Source organism: Oncorhynchus gorbuscha, linkage group LG12, assembly GCF_021184085.1.
Source record: "Oncorhynchus gorbuscha isolate QuinsamMale2020 ecotype Even-year linkage group LG12, OgorEven_v1.0, whole genome shotgun sequence".
Lineage (NCBI taxonomy): Eukaryota > Metazoa > Chordata > Actinopteri > Salmoniformes > Salmonidae > Oncorhynchus > Oncorhynchus gorbuscha.
In genome coordinates this window covers 43,112,492-43,133,311 of record NC_060184.1, presented here as the reverse complement: position 1 = coordinate 43,133,311, position 20,820 = coordinate 43,112,492, and the positions used below count along the sequence as shown (strand labels likewise).

General features: G+C 47.0%; 1 protein-coding gene across 4 annotated transcripts in view; it reads right to left on the bottom strand.

Moving 5' to 3' along the window:
- The window catches only part of LOC123991029 (SAM and SH3 domain-containing protein 1-like), a 325,322-nt gene that overhangs the window by 21,193 nt on the left and 283,309 nt on the right, over positions 1-20,820 (bottom strand). For all 4 annotated transcript variants that reach the window (XM_046292156.1, XM_046292160.1, XM_046292157.1 and 1 more), the window contains exons 9-13: positions 9,309-9,444; positions 8,731-9,149; positions 5,240-5,314; positions 4,941-5,084; positions 3,760-3,892 (exon numbers count right to left, since the gene is read on the bottom strand). In XM_046292156.1, coding sequence (XP_046148112.1) covers positions 3,760-3,892; positions 4,941-5,084; positions 5,240-5,314; positions 8,731-9,149; positions 9,309-9,444 — 907 coding nt within the window. The remainder of the gene's footprint in view (positions 1-3,759; positions 3,893-4,940; positions 5,085-5,239; positions 5,315-8,730; positions 9,150-9,308; positions 9,445-20,820) is intronic.

The window sequence follows — 20,820 nt, the reverse complement described above, 5'->3', positions numbered from 1 at the left end:
ATCGCTCAGTTTTTGGGAAAGAAGCTTCCTGGTCCCTGTCTTCCCTATGTCAAGGTAATCGATCCATAACGGATTACTCTATAGAGTTTCGCACTCTTGCTGCCTCCAGTAACTGGAACGAGCAGGCGTTGCTCGCTCGTTTTCTGGAGGGACTCCACGCTAAGGTTAAGGATGAGATTCTCTCTCGGGAGGTTCCATCCAGCGTGGATTCTTTGATTGAACTCGCTATTCGCATTGAACGACGGGTAGATCTTCGTCACCGAGCTCATAGAAGAGAGCTCGCGTTAACTGTGTCTCCCCTCTCTCCGACACTACCGTCTTTCCCCACTGACTCAGGTGTTGAGCCCATGCAGCTGGGGGTATTCGCATCTCGACTAAGGAGAGGGAACGGAGAATCACCAACCGCCTCTGTCTCTATTGCGGTTCCGCTGGTCATTTTGTCATTTCATGTCCAGTTAAAGGCCAGAGCTCATCAGTAAGCGGAGGGCGACTGATAAGCGCTACTAGACGGTCCTCTCCGTCAAGTACATGTACTACCTTACCGGTCCATCTACGCTGGACCGGATCGGCAGCTTCCTGCAGTGCATTAATAGACTCTGGGGCAGAGGGCTGTTTTATGGACGAAGCCTGGGCGCGGGAACATGACATTCCTCTCAGACAGTTAGGGAGCCCACGGTCATGTTTGCCTTGGATGGTAGTCCTCTCCCCAGTATATTATATGAAACACTACCTTTAACCCTCACTGTATCTGGTAACCATAGTGAGACCATTTCTTTTTTGATTTTTTGTTCACCTTTTACACCTGTTGTTTTGGGTCATCCCTGGCTAGTGTGTCATAATCCTTCTTTTGATTGGTCTAGTAATTCTATCCTTTCCTGGAACGTTTCTTGTCATGTGAAGTGTTTAATGTCTGCTATTTCTCCTGTTTGTTCTGTCCCCTCTTCTCAGGAGGAACCTGGTGATTTGACAGGAGTGCCGGAGGAATATCATGGTCTGCGCACGGTCTTCAGTCGGTCCAGAACCAACTCCCTTCCTCCTCACCGGTCGTATGATTGTTGTTCTGATCTCTTCAAAAGCGTTTTGCATCCGCTCCTATCCTTGTTGCACCTGACGTCACTAAACAGTTTATTGTTGAGGTTGACGCGTCGGGGGTGGGCGTGGGAGCCATTCTGTCCCAGCGCTCCGATACTGACGATGGGGTCCACCCTTGTGTGTATTTTTCTCATCGCCTGTCACCGTCGGAACGTAACTATGATGTGGCTAACCGCGAACTGCTCGCCATCCGTTTAGCCCTAGGCAAATGGCGACAGTGGTTGGAGGGGGCGACCGTTCCTTTTGTCGTTTGGACTGACCAAAAGAACCTTGAGTACATCCGTTCTGCCAAACGACTGAATGCGCATCATGCTCGTTGGGCGTTGTTTTTCGCTCGTTTCGAATTCGTTATTTCTTATTGCCCGGGTACTAAGAACACCAAGCCTCATGCTTTATCCCGTCTCTTTAGTTCTTCTGTGGCTTCTACCGATCCCGAGGGGATCCTTCCTGTTGGGCGTGTTGTCGGGTTGACTGTCTGGGGAATTGAGAGACAGGTTAAGCAAGCACTCACGCACACTGCGTCGCCGCGCGCTTGTCCTAGTAACCTTCTTTTCGTTCCTGTTTCTACTCGTCTGGCTGTTCTTCAGTGGGCTCACTCTGCCAAGTTAGCAGTCCATCCCGGCGTTCGGGGTACGCTTGCTTCTATTCGCCAGCGGTTTTGGTGGCCTACTCAGGAGCGTGACACGCGCCGTTTCGTGGCTGCGTGTTCGGACTGCGCGCAGAAGTCTGGTAATTTTTTTTCTGCTTCTGCTCCTGGTCTTGCTGGGTCTCAGTCTGTTCCCTGCCATCGCATCTCTCCTGTTCTTGTTCCTGCCCTTGCTGTGTCTCAGTCTGTCCCTAGTTGTTACTCTCCTGGCCTGTTTGGTCCTGTTTGCTCTAAAGCTTTCAGTTCTCTACCCGTGTCTCATTTTTTTTTAGAGTAGTACCCTAGTTTCCCTTTTTATCGTTTTTCGTTACGGTCCTGAGGAGAGGAGTTGGGTTCTTTCTCGGGACGTGCTGGACCGTTTGTGATCTATGATTTCCTCCGTTGCCGCCAGTGTTCCTCCTCGAGAGCGCCAGGAGGCGCTCGGTGAGTGGGGGGTACTGTCATGTTTTGTCTTATTTTGTCTTGTCATTTTGCTTTTCCCTCTGTTCGTTTTCCCCTGCTGGTCTTTTTTAGGTTCGTTCCCCTCTTTCTCTCTTCCTCCCTCTCTCTCTTCTCTCTATCGCTCCGTTCCTGCTCCCAGCTGTTCCTATTCCCTAATCAATCATTTAGTCTTCCCACACCTGTTCCCTATCTTTCCCCCTGATTAGAGTCCCTATTTCTCCCCTTGTTTTCCGTTTCTGCCCTGTCGGATCCTTGTCTATTGTTCACCGTGCTGTGTCTGTGTATCGCCCTGTCGTGTCGTGTTTCCCTCAGATGCTGCGTGGTGAGCAGGTGTCTGAGTCTGCTACGTTCAAGTGCCTTCCCGAGGCAACCTGCAGTTCTTGATCGAGTCTCCAGTCTGTTCTCGTCATTACGAGTGGAATTATGTCTTATGATTGTAGAATTACTTTACTGGATTAAAGACTCTGTTTTCGCCAAGTCGCTTTTGGGTCCTCATTCACCTGCATAACATATTTGGGCTTCAATTTCTGAGGCTGGTAACTCTAATGAAATTATCCTCTGCAGCAGAGTTAACTCCGGGTCTTCTTTTCCTGTGGCGGTCCTCATGAGAGCCAGTTTCATCATAGCGCTTGAAGAACGTTCAAAGTTCTTGAAATTTTGAGGATTGACTGACCTTCACATCTTAAAGTAATGATGGACTGTCATTTCTCTTTGCTTATTTGAGCTGTTCTTGCCATAATATGGACTTGGTCTTTTACCAAATAGGGCTATCTTCTGTATCCCACCACCACCTTTTCACAACTCAACTGCTTGTCTCAAACGCATTAAGGAAGGAAATTCCACAAATTCACTTTTAAGAAGGCACACCTGTTAATTGAAATGCATTCCAGGTGACTACCACATGAAGCTGGTTGAGAGAATGCCAAGAGTGTGCCAAGCTGTCAACAAAGCAAAGGGTGGCTATTTTGAAGAATCAAAAATATACATTATATTTGGATTTGTTTAACACTTTTTTGGTTACTACATGATTCCATATGTGTTATTTCATAGTGTTGATGTCTTCACTATTATTCTACAATGTAGAAAATAGTAAAAATAAAGAAAAAACCTTGAATGATTAGGTGTGTCCAAACTTTTGACTGCTATGGATATATGTTTAACAAACATCAACCCAACTCTAACATCAACACATGAGAGACAGATAGAAGAGTTGCTGGTGCTCTGTCTGAACACATGCCATGCTCAGATTATGATCAGTCACTACGAGAGAAGAAACTCTCATCAAATAGGACCAGATAATCTCACATGGCATCTCTAAACCCTCCAATGGGGATGGGTGAGACTGTGAGAGAGCTGGAATGATAGGAGACGAGCTCATAACAATGATGATGTCATGTATTCTAACTGACACGGCAGGCTTGATAAGGGGTATTTATGGATTAAATCACTTCGGATTATCTGTGTACATGTTGCCCGGGAGATGTGATGACAGTGCCCCATTGTGTCGAGGTTTGTGCACTTAAGAGTCTTTCTCACTCACGCACGCGCACACACACAATACACACACACACACTGCTTACTCATGGAGCTCTGTCCGCTGAGGGAGCTCCGGAGGCTCTCCACTGATCCTCCAGCCTTCAGTTTGGGTTTCTCCAGGGAATCTGTGTCTGGCTGGGGGGACTGGGGGGAGCTGGGTGCCCCATCTGGGCTCGACTGGAGGGAGGGAGGAAGGTGAAGAGAGGGGGAGGAAGGGTACAGATGAAGGCGGGGGGTAGGAGAGGTATGGAATGGGGAGGTTGGGGCAGAAAGGTAGAAGCGAAGAGGAGAGGGGAGATAGAGAGATTGAGAAAGAGATGGAGAGATATAGAGACAGAGCGAAGGGGAGAGGGGAGAGAGAGAGAGATTGAGAAAGAGATGGAGAGATATAGAGACAGAGCGAAGGGGAGAGGGGAGAGAGAGAGAGATTGAGAAAGAGATGGAGAGATATAGAGACAGAGACACAGATACCAGTATCAGTGATAAGTAACGATCACAGTATCATACACATGACAGCAGCTATTCTGAAGGGTAATTCATCACAGCCACTAGGTGGCAGCGTGGCATGTAAAATAGTATTTTGAGTGAAGTTGGAGGTCATTTAGTCTCCTGCCTTCTCTTTCCAACCAACATATTCATAACTAATTCAACCTTTTTCTGGGTCGTTCCGACTATCTCTGCTATTCATCTCTGAGGGAGCTGGTTTGCAGTGCGCGGTCTTAAGGTTGTGGCACTCCCTAGGCTTTGACAGTACTGTACCCTCTGACAGCCTAGATACCAGGCCAAAACCAATACTGTAGTTGTCCATCGTTTGAATGTGAATGCTCATATGATATGAATGAGCCACACACACATACACATGCGCACGCACACACAGCCCCAGAGCCAAAGGCCCCTTGTCTCAGAGCACTGGCCTGGCATGCGGGAGGCTTGCCTCACTGGATGAGCTCAGCCACTTCCATACACACCCCACCCTACACCCCGAGACCTGTCCTGGGCCTGAGAGAGCTGAGACCAGAATGTGGACAGCTCCAAGATAGTCCCAGCAGTGTCTGTGTGTGTGTCTGTTTGTGTGTGAGAGAGCTGGCTATTTAGTTTGTAACCAACACAAACACGTCCACCCACACACATATGTAAAGCCCAGAATGCTTATGAATAACAGGATCTCGGATCAAGACTCTTTATTCAACTATGAAAGTTGGGATCTTTGTGTGTGTGGGTGTACCTGTTCAGACAGTGAGCTGCTGTACTTCTTGGACATCCGTTTCCTCATGGTTTCTTTTACAGACTTGACCTTCTTTCCCAGAGAGATACGAGACGTCGTGGGAGACTTGACTACCTCCCGGTATACAGCCTCTGGATACTTACTCTGAGAGATAGAGGGAGGTAGGGAGAGCGAAAACACAGAGACAGAACAAAAAGAGGAGAGAGAAATAACAAAATAGTTAATTCAATGTTTGAGTTCCCTTCTCTAAGCTTTGCGCCCCCTCAGCCCCGAGTCATCAGTAATTTGTTAGCACTTACATTGGGCTCCGAGCCTGCACTGACCACATGGAGTGACCTGTTGGACAGGTCAAACCCTCCGAAACTACACGTCCTCTGTGAGAGAGAGAGGGGGGGGGATAAATATTTAGAGTGAGAGTGGAGCGAGTGGGAGTTAGAATCAAGTAGAATCTATTCAAATGACATCAACTCCCATTCGTGCCCAGTAAGAGTCAAATCAAAATGATTCATGCTTGGCGGAGTCACAATGGCAGCAGGTTGATTCATGGCTGTATGTTATATGTGGTCTTGCTGAGTGAGCATTTCCAGCCGTCTATATACGTATGTCATGGTATGACCTCATATGGGACAGGCAACAGACGTGAAACTCCTATACATGTACCTATATTATATATGTTAGTTAATTGGGTGGCCATCTGTGTTAGATCATCCCCATGGGGATTTTGTCAGTCACTGTTATTCTGCAAGGGTATGTTACTTTAAACCTAAAGCCATGGGGAGCAAGCATAGAGTGAAATTAAATGCAATCATTTGGCTTGATGTGGCCACGCTGAATTATAACACGGTGCCTAATGAATGTTATATAGAGCACATATACTATGGCCCGACTCAACCTTTCTCTTGTGTTTAATTATGAAAGTACGGCTACCGGATTAAGTCTCTGGAAACACACACATTGTATAGACAGATATGAATACTTTTACACTGGATTAGGTTGTAGAGAGGATTTGGGTTGTACCGTGTCGGAGATCTTTGTGGGCTATACTCGGCCTTGTCTCAGGATGGTAAGTTGGTGGTTGTAGATTTCCCTCTAGTGGTGTGGGGGCTGTGCTTTGGCAAAGTGGGTGGGGTTATATCCTTCCTGTTTGGCCCTGTCCGGGGGTGTCCTCGGATGGGGCCACAGTGTCTCCTGACCCCTCCTGTCTCAGCCTCCAGTATTTATGCTGCAGTAGTTTATGTGTCGGGGGGCTAGGGTCAGTTTGTTTATCTGGAGTACTTCTCCTGTCCTATTCGGTGTCCTGTGTAAATCTAAGTGTGCGTTCTCTAATTCTCTCCTTCTCTCCTTCTTTCTCTCTCTCGGAGGACCTGAGCCCTAGAACCATGCCCCAGGACTACCTGACATGATGACTCCTTGCTGTCCCCAGTCCACCTGGCCATGCTGCTGCTCCAGTTTCAACTGGCCTGGGCCCTAGGACCATGTCCCAGGACTACCTGACATGAGGACTCCTTGCTGTCCCCAGTCCACCTGGCCATGCTCCTGCTCCAGTTTCAACTGTTCTGCCTTACTATTATTCAACCATGCTGGTCATTTATGAACATTTGAACATCTTGGCCACGTTCTGTTATAATCTCCACCCGGCACAGCCAGAAGAGGACTGGCCACCCCACATATGCTCTCTCTAATTCTCTCTTTCTTTCTCTCTCTCGGAGGACCTGAGCCCTAGGACCGTGCCCCAGGACTACCTGACATGATGGCTCCTTGCTGTCCCCAGTCCACCTGACTGTGCTGCTGCTCCAGTTTCAACTGTTCTGCCTTATTATTATTTGACCATGCTGGTCATTTATGAACATTTGAACATCTTGGTCATTTTCTGTTATAATCTCTACCCGGCACAGCCAGAAGAGGACTGGCCACCCCACATAGCCCGGTTCCTCTCTAGGTTTCTTCCTAGGTTTTGGCCTTTCTAGGGAGTTTTTCCTAGCCACCGTGCTTTTACACCTGCATTGTTTGCTGTTTGGGGTTTTAGGCTGGGTTTCTGTACAGCACTTTGAGATATCAGCTGATGTACGAAGGGCTATATAAATAAATTTGATTTGATTTGATTTGATTTTGATAGGGAGAGTTTCTCAATAGGACCAGTCACGAGGGTAGCAGGGAGTTACTGTTGAGGAGAGAGATTGGCCATCCTATCATTGAATTAGCTTTGAGACCATTGCTTTCTATCGTGTCCATGTCCGCAGTTCCACTCTCTGCACTTCACAGGAATCCATAGTTTTGTGAAGAGGAGCGACTGAGAAGGCGTCCAAAAAAAGAAGACTGGAGATGGAGTGATGTTGGATATATTGAATGGAATGGCCATGCATCTATGGATGAAGAACCACGTCCAATGACTGACAAGTAAACAGGCAAGGAATCGGGCTTCCTCAAGGCTGCAGAATATCTCTGTTTAGCTTCCCTGTGTCGGTCTGAGTACTCTTTCAGTAGGATTCCTACCATCAACACTGAAACGTCCACGCTCATTTTGTTATTGACTTGTGATTGAACTTTCACACACTGACTACACCTTATCATACCATCTCTCTCAATGATGTGTGGAGGCGTGCTTGGCCTTGCCACCCCTGATTATTTAGCAGGGCTTATGGCCACTGTCACTGTCCCAGATTTATCTTTCTCTTTTTATTTCTCACTGAGCTGGAAAAGAGATACTTTGTTCCCCTTCCACTGAGTACAGAGATATAAAGGAAGAGAAACAAGGGAGGGGAGAAAGTTAAAAAGAAGAGAGGAAAGAGAATGTGTGTGCATGTCTGTCAGCTCCTGAGCAGTGACCTAATCAAAGCTGTGTCTGCCTGTTCCACTCTGACTCAGGAGACTCTATCTAGGGTTTGGGCTGGGTGACATTTCGAAATGGCAGTTACCTCTACTGTTACACTGGTACCCACATCCTGAGTCAGAACAGGCACATCCCATTACTATTTCTTATCACATGAAAACAAACTTTTATTCCAAGGGCTTTCATATCTAAAGGTTGTGGTTCTCTGTGGAGGTCTGTTAAACTAGCCTTTCTAAATATTCAAGCTCCATGTGGATTAAAGTAGAGAAGAAAGGAACATTATCAGCCCTGTGTCTGTATCTAAACCTGAGGGTTATTGTGCAGCCTTGAAGCTAGCCTTGGTCCCCCTAGCCAGGTGGGGGTGGCTTGTAGCCCATCCCTGCCCCACTGTACGGTAGAACTCACAGACTTCTGCTGGATGCGTAAGAGCACGCGCTTGGTGCAGCGGTCAACGCTGGCCGCCCACTTCCTGTCCGCCTCCCTGTCCTCCTCCAATAGGCAGCGTTGCTCTGCGCGGCTGAGGGTGACAGGTCGGACCAGCTGGGCCCAGTTGAGGTGGCCGTAGAGGCTGCGCTCTACCACGTATGTGATGTTCAGCTCGCTCACTGCCGCCCGGCCGCGGAGCCTGCGAGGGGGGAACGCCCAGCCCCCACACCCCCCTCCACCCAGTGTACCACTCTTAGCCTTGGCCAGGTCACAGCGGGCAGGAGGCGAGGGGGAGGAACAGAAGGGGGGAGCCCCAGGTGGTTTGGCATAGTTCCGGGAGCGCTGGTAGAGCAGGTGTTTGGTGGAGTAGGCGTAATTGGGGTCGGGCTTCCTGAGCCAGTTGGCATGGTGACGGGTGGGTTTGGGGCTACTCTGGGAGACGTTGTCAAGGGCAACGAGGAGGCGGGGCTGGGGGTGTGGTTTGGGGCGTGGCCGGGTGAGGCCGTAGAAGCCATAGAGTGTGTCGTTACTTACCCCGTGGGAGAGAGAGGTCATGGCTTTCCTCATCTCGCCCTCCGTCATGGAGCACGACACCTTCTCTTCTTCCTCGGCTCCACAGCCGTCCAGCTCCGAGAAGGAGGAACCACTATCTTCCACCCCGACGGCTACCAGACGCCCAGACCCAGCAGGGACTTTCCTGGGGGGTCGGATGAGGCCGTGGGTGCTGCTGGACTTAGAAAAGGTCTTGACCAGCTTGTGTCCGGACCAGGTGGTGTCCAGGCTGCTGGAGGAAGGGGAGGTGGTCAGGCTGTCTGTGTCCCCGTCCAGAGAGAGCTGGTCCTGGGTCAGGGAGGACAGGGGGGCATCCTGGGGCAGGCTGGACTTCTTCAGGACCCCTGTGTACAGGGCTGTGTTGTCCTCACAGGTCGAAGACACCTCCAGTCTCAAAGAATCTACAGGGAGGATAAAAAAATCAAACCAATTATCCATTAGAGAGCAATGTCCAATAGAGCAAAACCAGTACTAACCCATTCACATAGTAACAGTGTAACGTCATTTTAAATACACAGTATACATAATACTGTTTGGGTTAGTACGGACATGTGCTGTACCTTCGGAGATGGGTCTCTTCCCCTCTTCCACCTTGATGAGTTTCTTCCTGACACGGCGGGTAGAGTTGACCAGCTTGTGGAGCCGTTTGAACTTCACAGAGTCCTCTGACTGCTCATCATCAGACTGCTCCCGAGACTGAGAGGGAGAGAGGGGACGTCACATGGGGTTCCGAGACACAGGGGGGAGACTGTCTGTCTGTAGGGTACAGGGACCCCCAGAACCATAGGCATAACACAGTGACCCATATCAAAACCTTTATGAAACAACATTGTACTGCAGGTCATTCACTTAGGTCGTGGGGAGACTGACCACACCATGAAAACACACAGGTGTCGGGGGTTGGTGACAGTTACGGTGCGTGTTTTAGGGTGGACATAGCTATTGATATGAGAGCATGGAGGGAGGGTTGCGGGGTTGGAGGGCATTTATATTGCATTGTAGAACATTATGTAAGACACTCATATGAAAAACATTTTCCGGTCACATTAATGAGGCCAAAACAAGAAAAACACTGAACGGAAGCGGGCAATGTGGAGATGCCACAGATATTCACCACAGATATTCACCACAGATATTCACCCCAGATATTCACCCCAGATATTCACCCCAGATATTCAGTGAACTTGGCATTTGTGGTGCGTCTCTGCATCAGACTCTAGTCTGTGTGCTGCCTGTTGGAATGAGCCTCGAGCTGTTTACTACCCAATAGCCACTAAATGGAGTGATCCACAGCATTGTGCTGAGGCACACAGCGCTCCATTGTGAGGGAATGTGTATGTGTGTACAGTGTTTCCCCAAAGGATTTATTTCAGCAGTGTCTTGGTAGTTGGCTAGGCCAATGGTGTGGTCATTTTAGAGGCCCTCCTCTTGGCCCCACAGCCCACATTTGGGCGGAGATACATTTGCATTTTTAAAGCTAGTTTCCTGCAATTCTACACATTTTGTCATGGGCCTAAGAGAGAGAGAGAGAAAAAAGTGGTATTGAAGTAAATTTCCTGAATTTCTACATATTTTCCAATAGGGCTGAGAGAAGATATGCTGATTTAAAGCACATTTCCTACAGTTGTACACATTTAGCCATGGCGTATGCAGTGTTCTTATTCCATCTGAGTGACTCAATTATAATAACAAAATCAATGGGGGCCCAATTTCATTTTATTATCGTGGTTATTAGTTCGCAAAGATGACCTTATTGAAAAAGATATATCTAGGGCCTCCCGAGTGGCAAAGTGGTCTGAAGGCACTGCCTCACAGTTAAAGCTGTGCCACTAGAGATCCTGGTTTGAGTCCACCACCCATGGGGCGGTGAACAATTGGCCCGGCGTCATCTGGGTTAGGGGAGGGTTTGACCAGCAGGGATGTCCTTGTCCCATCGCACTCTAGCAACTCCTGTGGTGGGCATTGCAGACTTACATAGTCACCAGGTGTACGGTGTTTCGTCCAACAGGTTAAGCCGGGTTGAGCAGGCATTGTGTCAAGAAGCAGTTGTGTATCAGAGGATGCACGGCTCTTGACCTTTGCCTCTCCAGAGTCTGTACGGGAGTTGCAGCGATGAAACAAGATTGCAACTACCAATTGGATACCATGAAATTGGGGTAAAATATATATATATACACTACTGTTAAAAAGTTTGGGGTCACTTAGAAATGTCTTTATGAAGAGGCAACTCCTGCCTTCTAGGCAGAGTAGCAAAAAAAATGCCATATCTTAGACTGGCAAATAAAAAGAAAAGATTAAGATGGGCAAAAGAACACATACACTGGACAGAGGAACACTGCCTAGAAGGCCAGCATCCCGGAGTTGCCTCTTCACTGTTGATGTTGAGACTGGTGTTTTGCAGGTACTGTTTAATGAAGCTGCCAGTCGAGGACTTGTTTCGCAAACTAGACACTCTAATGTACTTGTCCTCTTGCTCAGTTGTGCACCGGGGCCTCCCACTCCTCTTTCTATTCTGGTTAGAGACAGTTTGCTCTGTTCTGTGAAGGGAGTAGTACACAGCGTTGTATGAGATCTTCAGTTTCAATTTCTACCATGGAATAGCCTTCATTTCTCAGAACAAGAATAGACTGATGAGTTTTAGAAGAAAGTCCTTTGTTTCTCGCCATTTTGAGCCTGTAATTGAACCCACAAATGCTGATGCTCCAGATTACTCAACTAGTCTAAAGAAGGCCAGCAGAGGGAGCACCCCCCTATCAACATCGACGGGAGAGTAGTGGATAAGGTGGAAAGTTTTAAGTTCCTCGGCGTACACATAATGGACAAACTGAATTGGTCCACCCATACAGACAGCGTGGTGAAGAAGGCACATCAGCGCCTCTTCAACCTCAGGATGCTGAAGAAATTCGGCTTGTCACCAAAAACACTCACAAACTTCTACAGATGCACAATCGAGAGCATCCTGGTAGGTTGTATCACCGCCTGGTATGGCAACTGCTCCGCCCACAACCGTAAGGCTCTCCAGAGGGTAGTGAGTTCTGCACAACGCATCGCCGGGGGCAAACTACCTGCTCGCCAGGACACCTACACCACCCGATGTCACAGGAAGGCAAAAAAAATCATCAAGGTCAAAAACCACCGAAGCCACTGCCTGTTCACCCCGCTATCATCCAGAAGGCGAGGTCAGTACAGGTGCATCAAAGCTGGTACCGAGAGACTGAAAAACAGCTTCTATCTCAAGGCCATCGGATTGTTAAGCAGCCATCACTAACATTGAGTGGCTTCTGCCAACATATTGACTCATCTCTAGCCACTTTAATAATAAAACATGTAACGTAATAAATGTATCACTAGTCACTTTAAACAATGCCACTTTATATAATGTTTACATACCCTACATTACTCATCTCATATGTATATACTGTACTCTATACCCTCTACTGCATCTCGCCTATGCCATTCGGCCATCGCTCATCCATATATATTTGTATGTACATATTCTTATTCATTCCTTTACACTTGTGTGTATGAGGTAGTTGTTGTGAATTTGTTAGATTACTTGTTGGATATTACTGCATGGTCGGAACTAGAAGCACAAGCATTTCGCTACACTCGCATTAACATCTGTGTGTGTGTGACAAATATGATTTGATTTGATATTCCATGAAAAATCTGCCATTTCCAGCTACATTCGTTTCCAGCTACAATACAATTTACAACATTAACAATGTCTACACTGTATTTCGGATCAATTTGATGTTATTTTAATGGACAAAAGATGCTTTTGAACGGTAGTGTATATCCATTATCTTTTCTACATAGTTTTATCTGGTTTTAGTCATTTAAGTTTACACTGAAAATGTTTTACCATACCAAAAAAAATATATAACAAAAACCATTTTTTTCACATATTTTTGGAAGCGGCGGACTTAAATTAATATAGGGGAAACACTGGTCTGTATGTGTGTGTGTGGACTTTGGAGCGAGGATGGTACTGTAGTTCAGTTGGACGTCACAACGTTATTACAAATCTCTACAGCAAAGCATAAACAGAGGGAACAAGGAAGTCACCAATTGGATAAAATGAAATTGGGGAGAAAAAAAGGTCAAAAGTAAAAAAGAAATCTATGTAATTCTTAATTTTTTTTATATATATATATATATATATATTTTAAATGGACGAAAATAACTAAACAAAAACAAAACAGAGCTGATTGAACCGCAGGCAACAAATGCACACACACCCAGTGTGTTAGAGTGCTTGAGTTTAGTACTAAGGCAAGTCTGACTGGGCTGTGTACTGTAGGCCTGGAGGAGAGGCTTTCAACTCCCCTTAGCTTCTCCAGCCTACCCATGTGGGGTGGCAGGTAGCCTAGTGGTTAGAGTGCTTGAGTTTAGTACTAAGGCAAGTCTGACTGGGCTGTGTACTGTAGGCCTGGAGGAGAGGCTTTCAACTCCCCTTAGCTTCTCCAGCCTACCCATGTGGGGTGGCAGGTAACCTAGTTAGAGTGTTGGGCCAGTAACCAAAAAATTGCAAGATCAAACCCCCGATCTGACAAGGTAAAAATCTAGTGTTCCTAGACTGCCATTGTACATAAGAATTTGTTCTTAACTGAATTGCCTAGTTAAATAAATACAAAAATACATGTGAAACACTAGAATTGTATTATATCTGTAACCTAACAAGATGAGAGCTGCTGGGTTCGACCACTGCCCGAGTCTGGTGTTACTGATACACATGCATCAGGCCCAAGGATAACAGCTGAGGGAGGGATGTCTTTAACACCTGGCTTTGGACACTTTATTTTTTTTAAATATTATTTCACCTTTACTTAACCAGGTAGGTTAGTTGAAAACAAGTTCTAATTTACAACTGCGACCAGGCCAATATAAAGCAAAGCAGTTTGACACATACAACAACACAGAGTTACACATGGAGTAAAACAAACATATAGTCAATAATACAATAGAAGAAAATCTATATACAGTGTGTGCAAATGATGTAGGATAAGGGGAGTGAGGCAATAAATAGTCCATAGTGGCGAAATTATTACAGTATGGCAAATTAAACACTGGAGTGATAGATGTGCAGAAGATGAGTGTGCAAGTAGCGGTACTGGGGTGCAAACGAGCAAAATAAATAAAACAAATAACAGTATGGTGATGAGGTAGTTGGATGGGCTATTTACGGATGGGCTACGTACAGGTGCAGTGATCTGTGAGCTGCTCTGACAGCTGGTGCTTAAAACTAGTGGGGGAGATATGAGTCTCCAGCTTCAGTGATTTTTGCAGTAATTTCCAGTCATTGGCAGCAGAGAACTGGAAGGAAAGGCGGCCGAAGGAGGAATTGGCTTTGGGGCTGACCAGTGAAATACACCTGTTGGAGTGCGTGCTACGGGTGGGTGTTGCTATGATGACCAGTGAGTTGAGATAAGGCGTGGCTTTACCTAGTAATGACTTATAGATGACCTGGAGCCAGTGGGTTTGGTGACAGATATGAAGCGAGGGCCAGCCAATGAGAGCATACAGGTCGCAGTGGTGGGTAGTATATGGGGATTTGGTGACAAAACGGAAAGCTCTGTGCCATGAGGGCATACTGGCACCTACAAGGCCTTCAGAATGTATTCACACCCCTTGGCTTTTTCCATTTTCCAGCCTGAATTTGAAAATTATTCAATTGAGATTTTATGTCACTGGCCTACATACAAGTTTCGCGATTTTGACTTTAAATCGGCTTGAAAATCTATGGCAAGACTTAAGAACGGATGTCTAGCAATAATCAACAACCAACTTGACAGAGCTTGAAGATTGTTTTTAATAATAATGTGCAAATATTGTACAATCCAGGTGTGGAAAGCTCTTAGAAACTCAAAGCTGTAATCGATACCAAAGGTGATTCTAACAAGTATTGACTCAAGGGGCTGAATAATTAACAGTACTTAACCAGTTTTATTTTTCATTTATTTATTGATTTGGTATTTTGGGTAGATCGTTGACCAAAAAAAAGACAATTACATCTATTTTAATCCCACGTGGTAACACATCCAAACAAAGTCAATGGGTTTGAATACTTTCTAAAGGCACTCTTGGTGACACAAGGACCTCTGGCCTCCACATTCCCTTGGACTCCTCCAGCCATTTCGGGAATTCTCAGTCAGAATGACATAGGAGCTCTGTGACCTGCACGTTACCCATAAATCCCTCTGGTGTCCCCCCAGCCCCCTCTTTCCACCGCTCGTCTCAGTGGTGCATGCTCCATACTCCATTCCTCTGTCAACAGCAGAATCAGACCATGAGGCCGGGGTTGAACCCTCCCCCTTCGTTTTTTTGACAACCTCTCAGCTTCTAAACCGCAGAATGACTCCCCCCCCCTCATCCCTGCACCTCTTAACCCCACTGTCCTCCCTCTTCACTAACCACACACATCTGTCTGGAATTCTATTCTCCTAGTTTCCACCACTACAGAAAAGATTACAGAGTAAGGTTTTTTTTTGTTGCTGTATAATAACAGGTATGTGTGCGCGCGTGTGCATGAGAGAATCGATGAGGAGACAGGAGAGGGACAGAGACAGAGAAGAGTGAGCCAGCCCGCTAGAGTCTGGAACCAGACCTGACTAATGCTTATTACTGAGGTACTGTACATAAGGGACATTACTGGAGGCAGGTTGATGTTTATTGTCAGGAATCTTGCCCTGGGGGCAGAACTGAGCGGTTTCCGCTAGCTGGGCCAGCTGCAGTCAAAATTGGCTATATTGTACGTAAGAATTATGAATGTCCTTTTTGGTCATCATTTAAGGTCAGGGTTAAGCATTAGTGTTAGCAGTGTGGTTAAGGGTAGGGTTCATGTTAGGGTATCCATTAGGTTTCAAATCTGATTTTATGACTTTGTGGCTGTGCCAGCTAGTGACCCCTCTGCAGAGCTGTATCCAGGGCAAGAATCATGACAATAAACCTGCTTTTATATACAGGAGAGAAAGCTCTGCTTCAATGAGTGCTCAATTAACACATTTAAATGAAATGCATTCTGTTGTGCTGTTTTCATACGCATAATCTCTTGTACTGTAAATCAGGGTGTTACGGATACAGTTATCCTGTGTGTGTGTGTGTGTATCCTGTGTGTGTGTTTCTTTTCTCTCCTTCTCCCCTCACAGGTGAAAATCATCACTCCCCAATCAGTCAACAATCAATCATCAATCAGAAGACACACCTCCTCCTATTTCCTGACCTATCACAGTTCCTTCCCCATGGTTTAAAAACCCCATCATTTGTTTGTTCTAAAGCTCAGCTCAATTTCTAGCTCAATCTCTCTGTAAATGCCATGTCTGTAGGTCTCTGTGTTTCACTCTCGCTTTGTGTTTTAACCTCTCTTTTGTATAAAGCACCTCCATAGCACTTTGTCATCACCTGTGAGTATTATTTTTGGTTATGGTGTTTGTTTGTTTGCTGGTGGGAAAAGGGGAAACCAAGACAAGTCGCCCATGGGCATACACTACCCGTAGGTGAACTTTGTTAAATACACTAGGTAGAACTGGGCGGACCCCCCACTGTATTTTTGGTTAGTTAGTTAGCTGTTAAAGTAGGCTAGTCTAGCTTAGGGGTGTGTTTTTGTATATTTATTGTTTCTTTCCTTGGGTCCAGCTCAGCCCCTTTTCCTGCTCCCCCCACTACCGTGTGTTTATAAATAAACCTAGAGTTTGACGGTAGATTTCTGTTGTCGTGGTTATTTCGTGCACACTTTTACTTTGTCACAATAATAATTTGCATGAGTTATGTTACGGGTCTCATTACCATCCCCCCTAGACTGTCGGGCCAAAAGGGATTCGTAACATAGGGTCATTAAGAGGAATGCAATAGGAGAGAAGAGAAGACAAAGAAAGACACTTCTGCCCCTTGCCAATACATAACAGCCTGGGGGGAAGAGGAGGAGGTGACAATGACATAGTCCCGAGATGCAGCCGTGAGGGACACCAACATCTGGAAATCAATCAGTGGTGAAAAGCTGCTGCAGTTAGCAACCCCGCAGTGGAACAATGCCACACAGTCGTGACCCATCACACACATGCTTCCACATACACACACATGCCTCCACACACACGCCTCCACACACACACACACACACACACACACACACACACACACACACACACACACACACACACACACACACACACACACACACACACACACACACACACACACACACACACACACACACTGTCATTAACGGCTTTGGGTCTTGCTACAAATATCATTGTGCGGTCGAGCATGCATGGTGCATATTACAAGCAAAACTAGATTTAGAATAGCCAGTAAAACCCTTGCAAATGGATGCAAACCTAGAGGGAATCTCACTGTGTCTGCAAACACACAAGAGGTTCCCTACCTCAGAAGAAAATACAGAAAAATCACTGAAATTCAATTAAGCATGCTAGGCAGTTGAGTGTGACTTGTTACTCACAGCTTCCGGCATTTAGTACAGCAGACTCGTGCTCATCCCATTCCTAGGTCAGCAGAAAGAAGCAGGCATCACGATGCATGAGGCTGAACCTGTCCTAGCTACTCCCAGGTTAGTCATGCTGCACGCACAGTCACACAACACACAGGCACACAGCATATCCAGAGTGAGGCACGCACAGTCACACAACCACACAACAAACAGCATTGACGCACACACTCTCACAAAGTATCTGCAGCCTTTTGGTCGAAGGCAGCTCTGCCGAATGAAAGCGGCGGAAGTGAGTAGCAGCAGAGAAAAGGCACGTTGTGCCTGGTGGAGAGAGGAGAACAATCACAGCGTTTGAGCCCCTCTGACCCTGCCTTGGCCCCCACATCTCTATTGGCCAGCCCGAGGAGATGAGAGAGACGTAGAGAGAGAGAGACGAGGCTAAGAGGAGGACGGATCTTTGGACAGAGCGACCACAGAGCTCCCCACCGACACACACACCCATTAACCATTTGGAAGCTGGGGGATGACATAATTACATTTTTAAGCAGGGGACATTGCCCCTGACACACACCCTCAGGCCCAAGAGGGGAAAGATATTTCCTCAACGGGTCCATTTTAAACTGGTACTTAATCAAGCAGAGTCTCCCTCCTCCTACTGCTGCTGTGTTTCGGGGGCCTGAGGGGAGTGAGAGCTCTTTGTCCTCCATCCATTACTTCCTCTCTTCCTCCCTCCCTCCCTCCGACGATGCGTGCTAACGGCCCTGAAGACAGGCCAAGTGTTCCCCCGAACAATACACCTTCAGTCATTCTCCCATCCTCTCTCCCTCCGTCTATCGGACACCCCATCCATCAGTCCAATGGAACAGGAAGCAGGCCTGTGGCAGCCGAGAGCATGGAGAGGATTAACAGCTTGCTAGGGCCCTGCCTGCAGCGCCACATCAAATACCAGGCAGAGCCATACTGCACCACAGACCAGGCTTGGAGGCGGCTCTCTGCACAAGTCCTTACAACAGGACTTTCTCATCTACTTTACTTGCGTGTGAAAGCTGTTTGAAAGCATGACAGGGTCTTGTCCAGAATATCCACAGAGCCCAGAGCAGGACTGAAGGCAGCCTGGTGTCAAGGCTGTGGGTGCACCATGCTAGAACAGACGTCTTCAGAGCGGAAAGACGCAATTGGCTAATTAATATGGAAAGGGAAATGTAGGATACACGCGATAGCATGCGAGAGGGCAAACACTTCTAGGCAGTCGAGGGCAGATGTTAAGACTGCTGATCATTCAGAAGGAAGAGAATGTTGAGCTCCAGCTGTTAGCAGCTGGGTTTCCACGGCAACACATATGTGCATATAAATATTTGGGTATCCAGATGGTGCTTTTGTGATGTGTATCCATGACCATCTTCACAGGAAGATGTGGCTCTGTGACTGTGTTTCTGTCTCTGTCTCTGTCTCTGTGTGTGTATGTGTGTGTGTGTGTGAGTGAGTGAGTGAGTGAGTGAGTGAGTGAGTGAGTGAGTGAGTGAGTGAGTGAGTGAGTGAGTGAGTGAGTGAGTGAGTGAGTGAGAGAGAGAGAGAGAGAGAGAGAGAGAGAGAGAGAGAGAGAGAGAGAGAGAGAGAGAGAGAGAGAGAGAGAGAGAGAGAGAGAGAGAGAGAGAGAGAGAGAGAGAGAGAGAGAGAGAGAGAGAGAGAGAGAGAGAGAGAGAGAGAGAGAGAGAGAGAGAGAGAGAGAGAGAGACTGGGTCGGTTCTTCTATCCTTGTGGGGACCTGAAATCCCCAAATGTCCCTATAATGATAGTAAAACAAGGAACATTCTCACTTGTGGAGACATTTCCCACAGCCCTATGTTGCCAGTGAAAGGTGTGACCTTTATAATGGGAAACGATGGCTGTTTTAAGCTTAGGGGTTAGGTTCAGGGTTAGGGTTACAATTAGGGTAAGGTTTAGGGTTAGGAGTTAGGTTTAAGGTTTGGGTTAAGGGTAAGGTTAGGGTTATGGTAAGAGTTAGGGAAATTGTGATTTTTAAATAATGTTGGATCCAAAACATCTGTGTGTCTTGGTTCCGTGTGTGTGGGGGTGCTTGTGAGGCAAAAGGTCCCATCTGGACCCGGTTCTGCTTCAGAGCTATTGATCTCCAGTACATCTGAAAGCCCAACGTGTACACACACAGTCCTCCTTTTAGCCTGTCAGCCAATGTGTCTATCCCCTGTGATGTCTCCCCACCCCACACACGAACACGAACACACACACACACACACACACACACACACACACACACACACACACACACACACACACACACACACACACACACACACACACACACACACACACACACACACACACACACACACACACACACACAGAGCCACCAATCTAGTGGGCCGCGAGGCTAAACCCAAGAGGAAAACAGAGCTTGACTTGGCCCAGCAAGAAAGAAGCATTGGATTTGAACGATCATCAGTGAGTACGACTAGTCTGCTAGTCCAAACCAACCCCTCACATCCGCCTTGAGGATCCACTCCAATAACAAGCAGTATCCTCCGGGTGAGGCCGTGTTCTGTGACCTGTCACTAAGGACAAACTAAACCCCATGGCTTGGAGGGACACTTCAAAAGGACTGAGAGGTTCATCTTTAGGACTACAGTAAAGCTTACTATGACATGCATTATGCTGATGATGATGCAAACCTCATGGCCCAAGTCAGCTCACTATTTGCTATTCAGTGCGGAAGCCAATATACAACACACGTATTATTCTCCACAGTAGAAGGCAGCGCCATTCCATCCTTGTGAATGAAAATACATCCACCTAGCCCAAACAGGGACCCCACACATGGCCACCTCTCCTAACCCGGAAAGAGTGCCTCAGCCTGGGTATGAGCATGCCCTGTGGGCCCCTGACAACCAGGACACTGATCCTATCCTGATCACACCTTACATGATTACTATGACCCAGAAGGAGGGAGGGAGGCAGGTTCGGGCTCCCGAGTGGCACAGGGGTCTAAGGCACTGCATCTCAGTGCTAGAGGCATCACTACAGACACACTGGTTCAAATCCAGGCTGTATCACAACCGGCCGTGACCGGGAGTCCCATAGGGCGGTGCATAACTGGCCCAGTGTCGTCCGGGTTTGGCCGGTGTGGGCCGTCATTGTAAATAATAATTTGTTCTTAACTGACTTGCCTAGTTAAATAAAAAATTTTTTTTTAAATAAAACTTTTTTATGCATGGACGGGCATACCATATAGTCTGCTGCTGGATAAAAGAGCAAGGGGAGGGTAGGGGTGGGAAGCTCAGGGAATTTTACACAGGAGAGATTTAACACAACTAAAACCAGTCATTGTGGAGTAACGTAATCAGTAATCACCCTGCAAACAGTATTCAGCCAAGCCCTGTCCAATGTGGGTGACCTCTGATGACACCTGCCCCGGTCTAAGTAACATTGGCTGGCTTGAGTGTGACGGGTGCCGTGGCACTTTGAGTCGCACACTAATCCACACCGTAAAGACCACACTGATTGGCTAATCTCAGTCATACAGGCTTACTGTTTTCACTACACTGTAACAGAAAACTGTCATTCATACAGTCATTTGGGGTATCATCAACAGTAAAATACTCTGAAATGTTTTA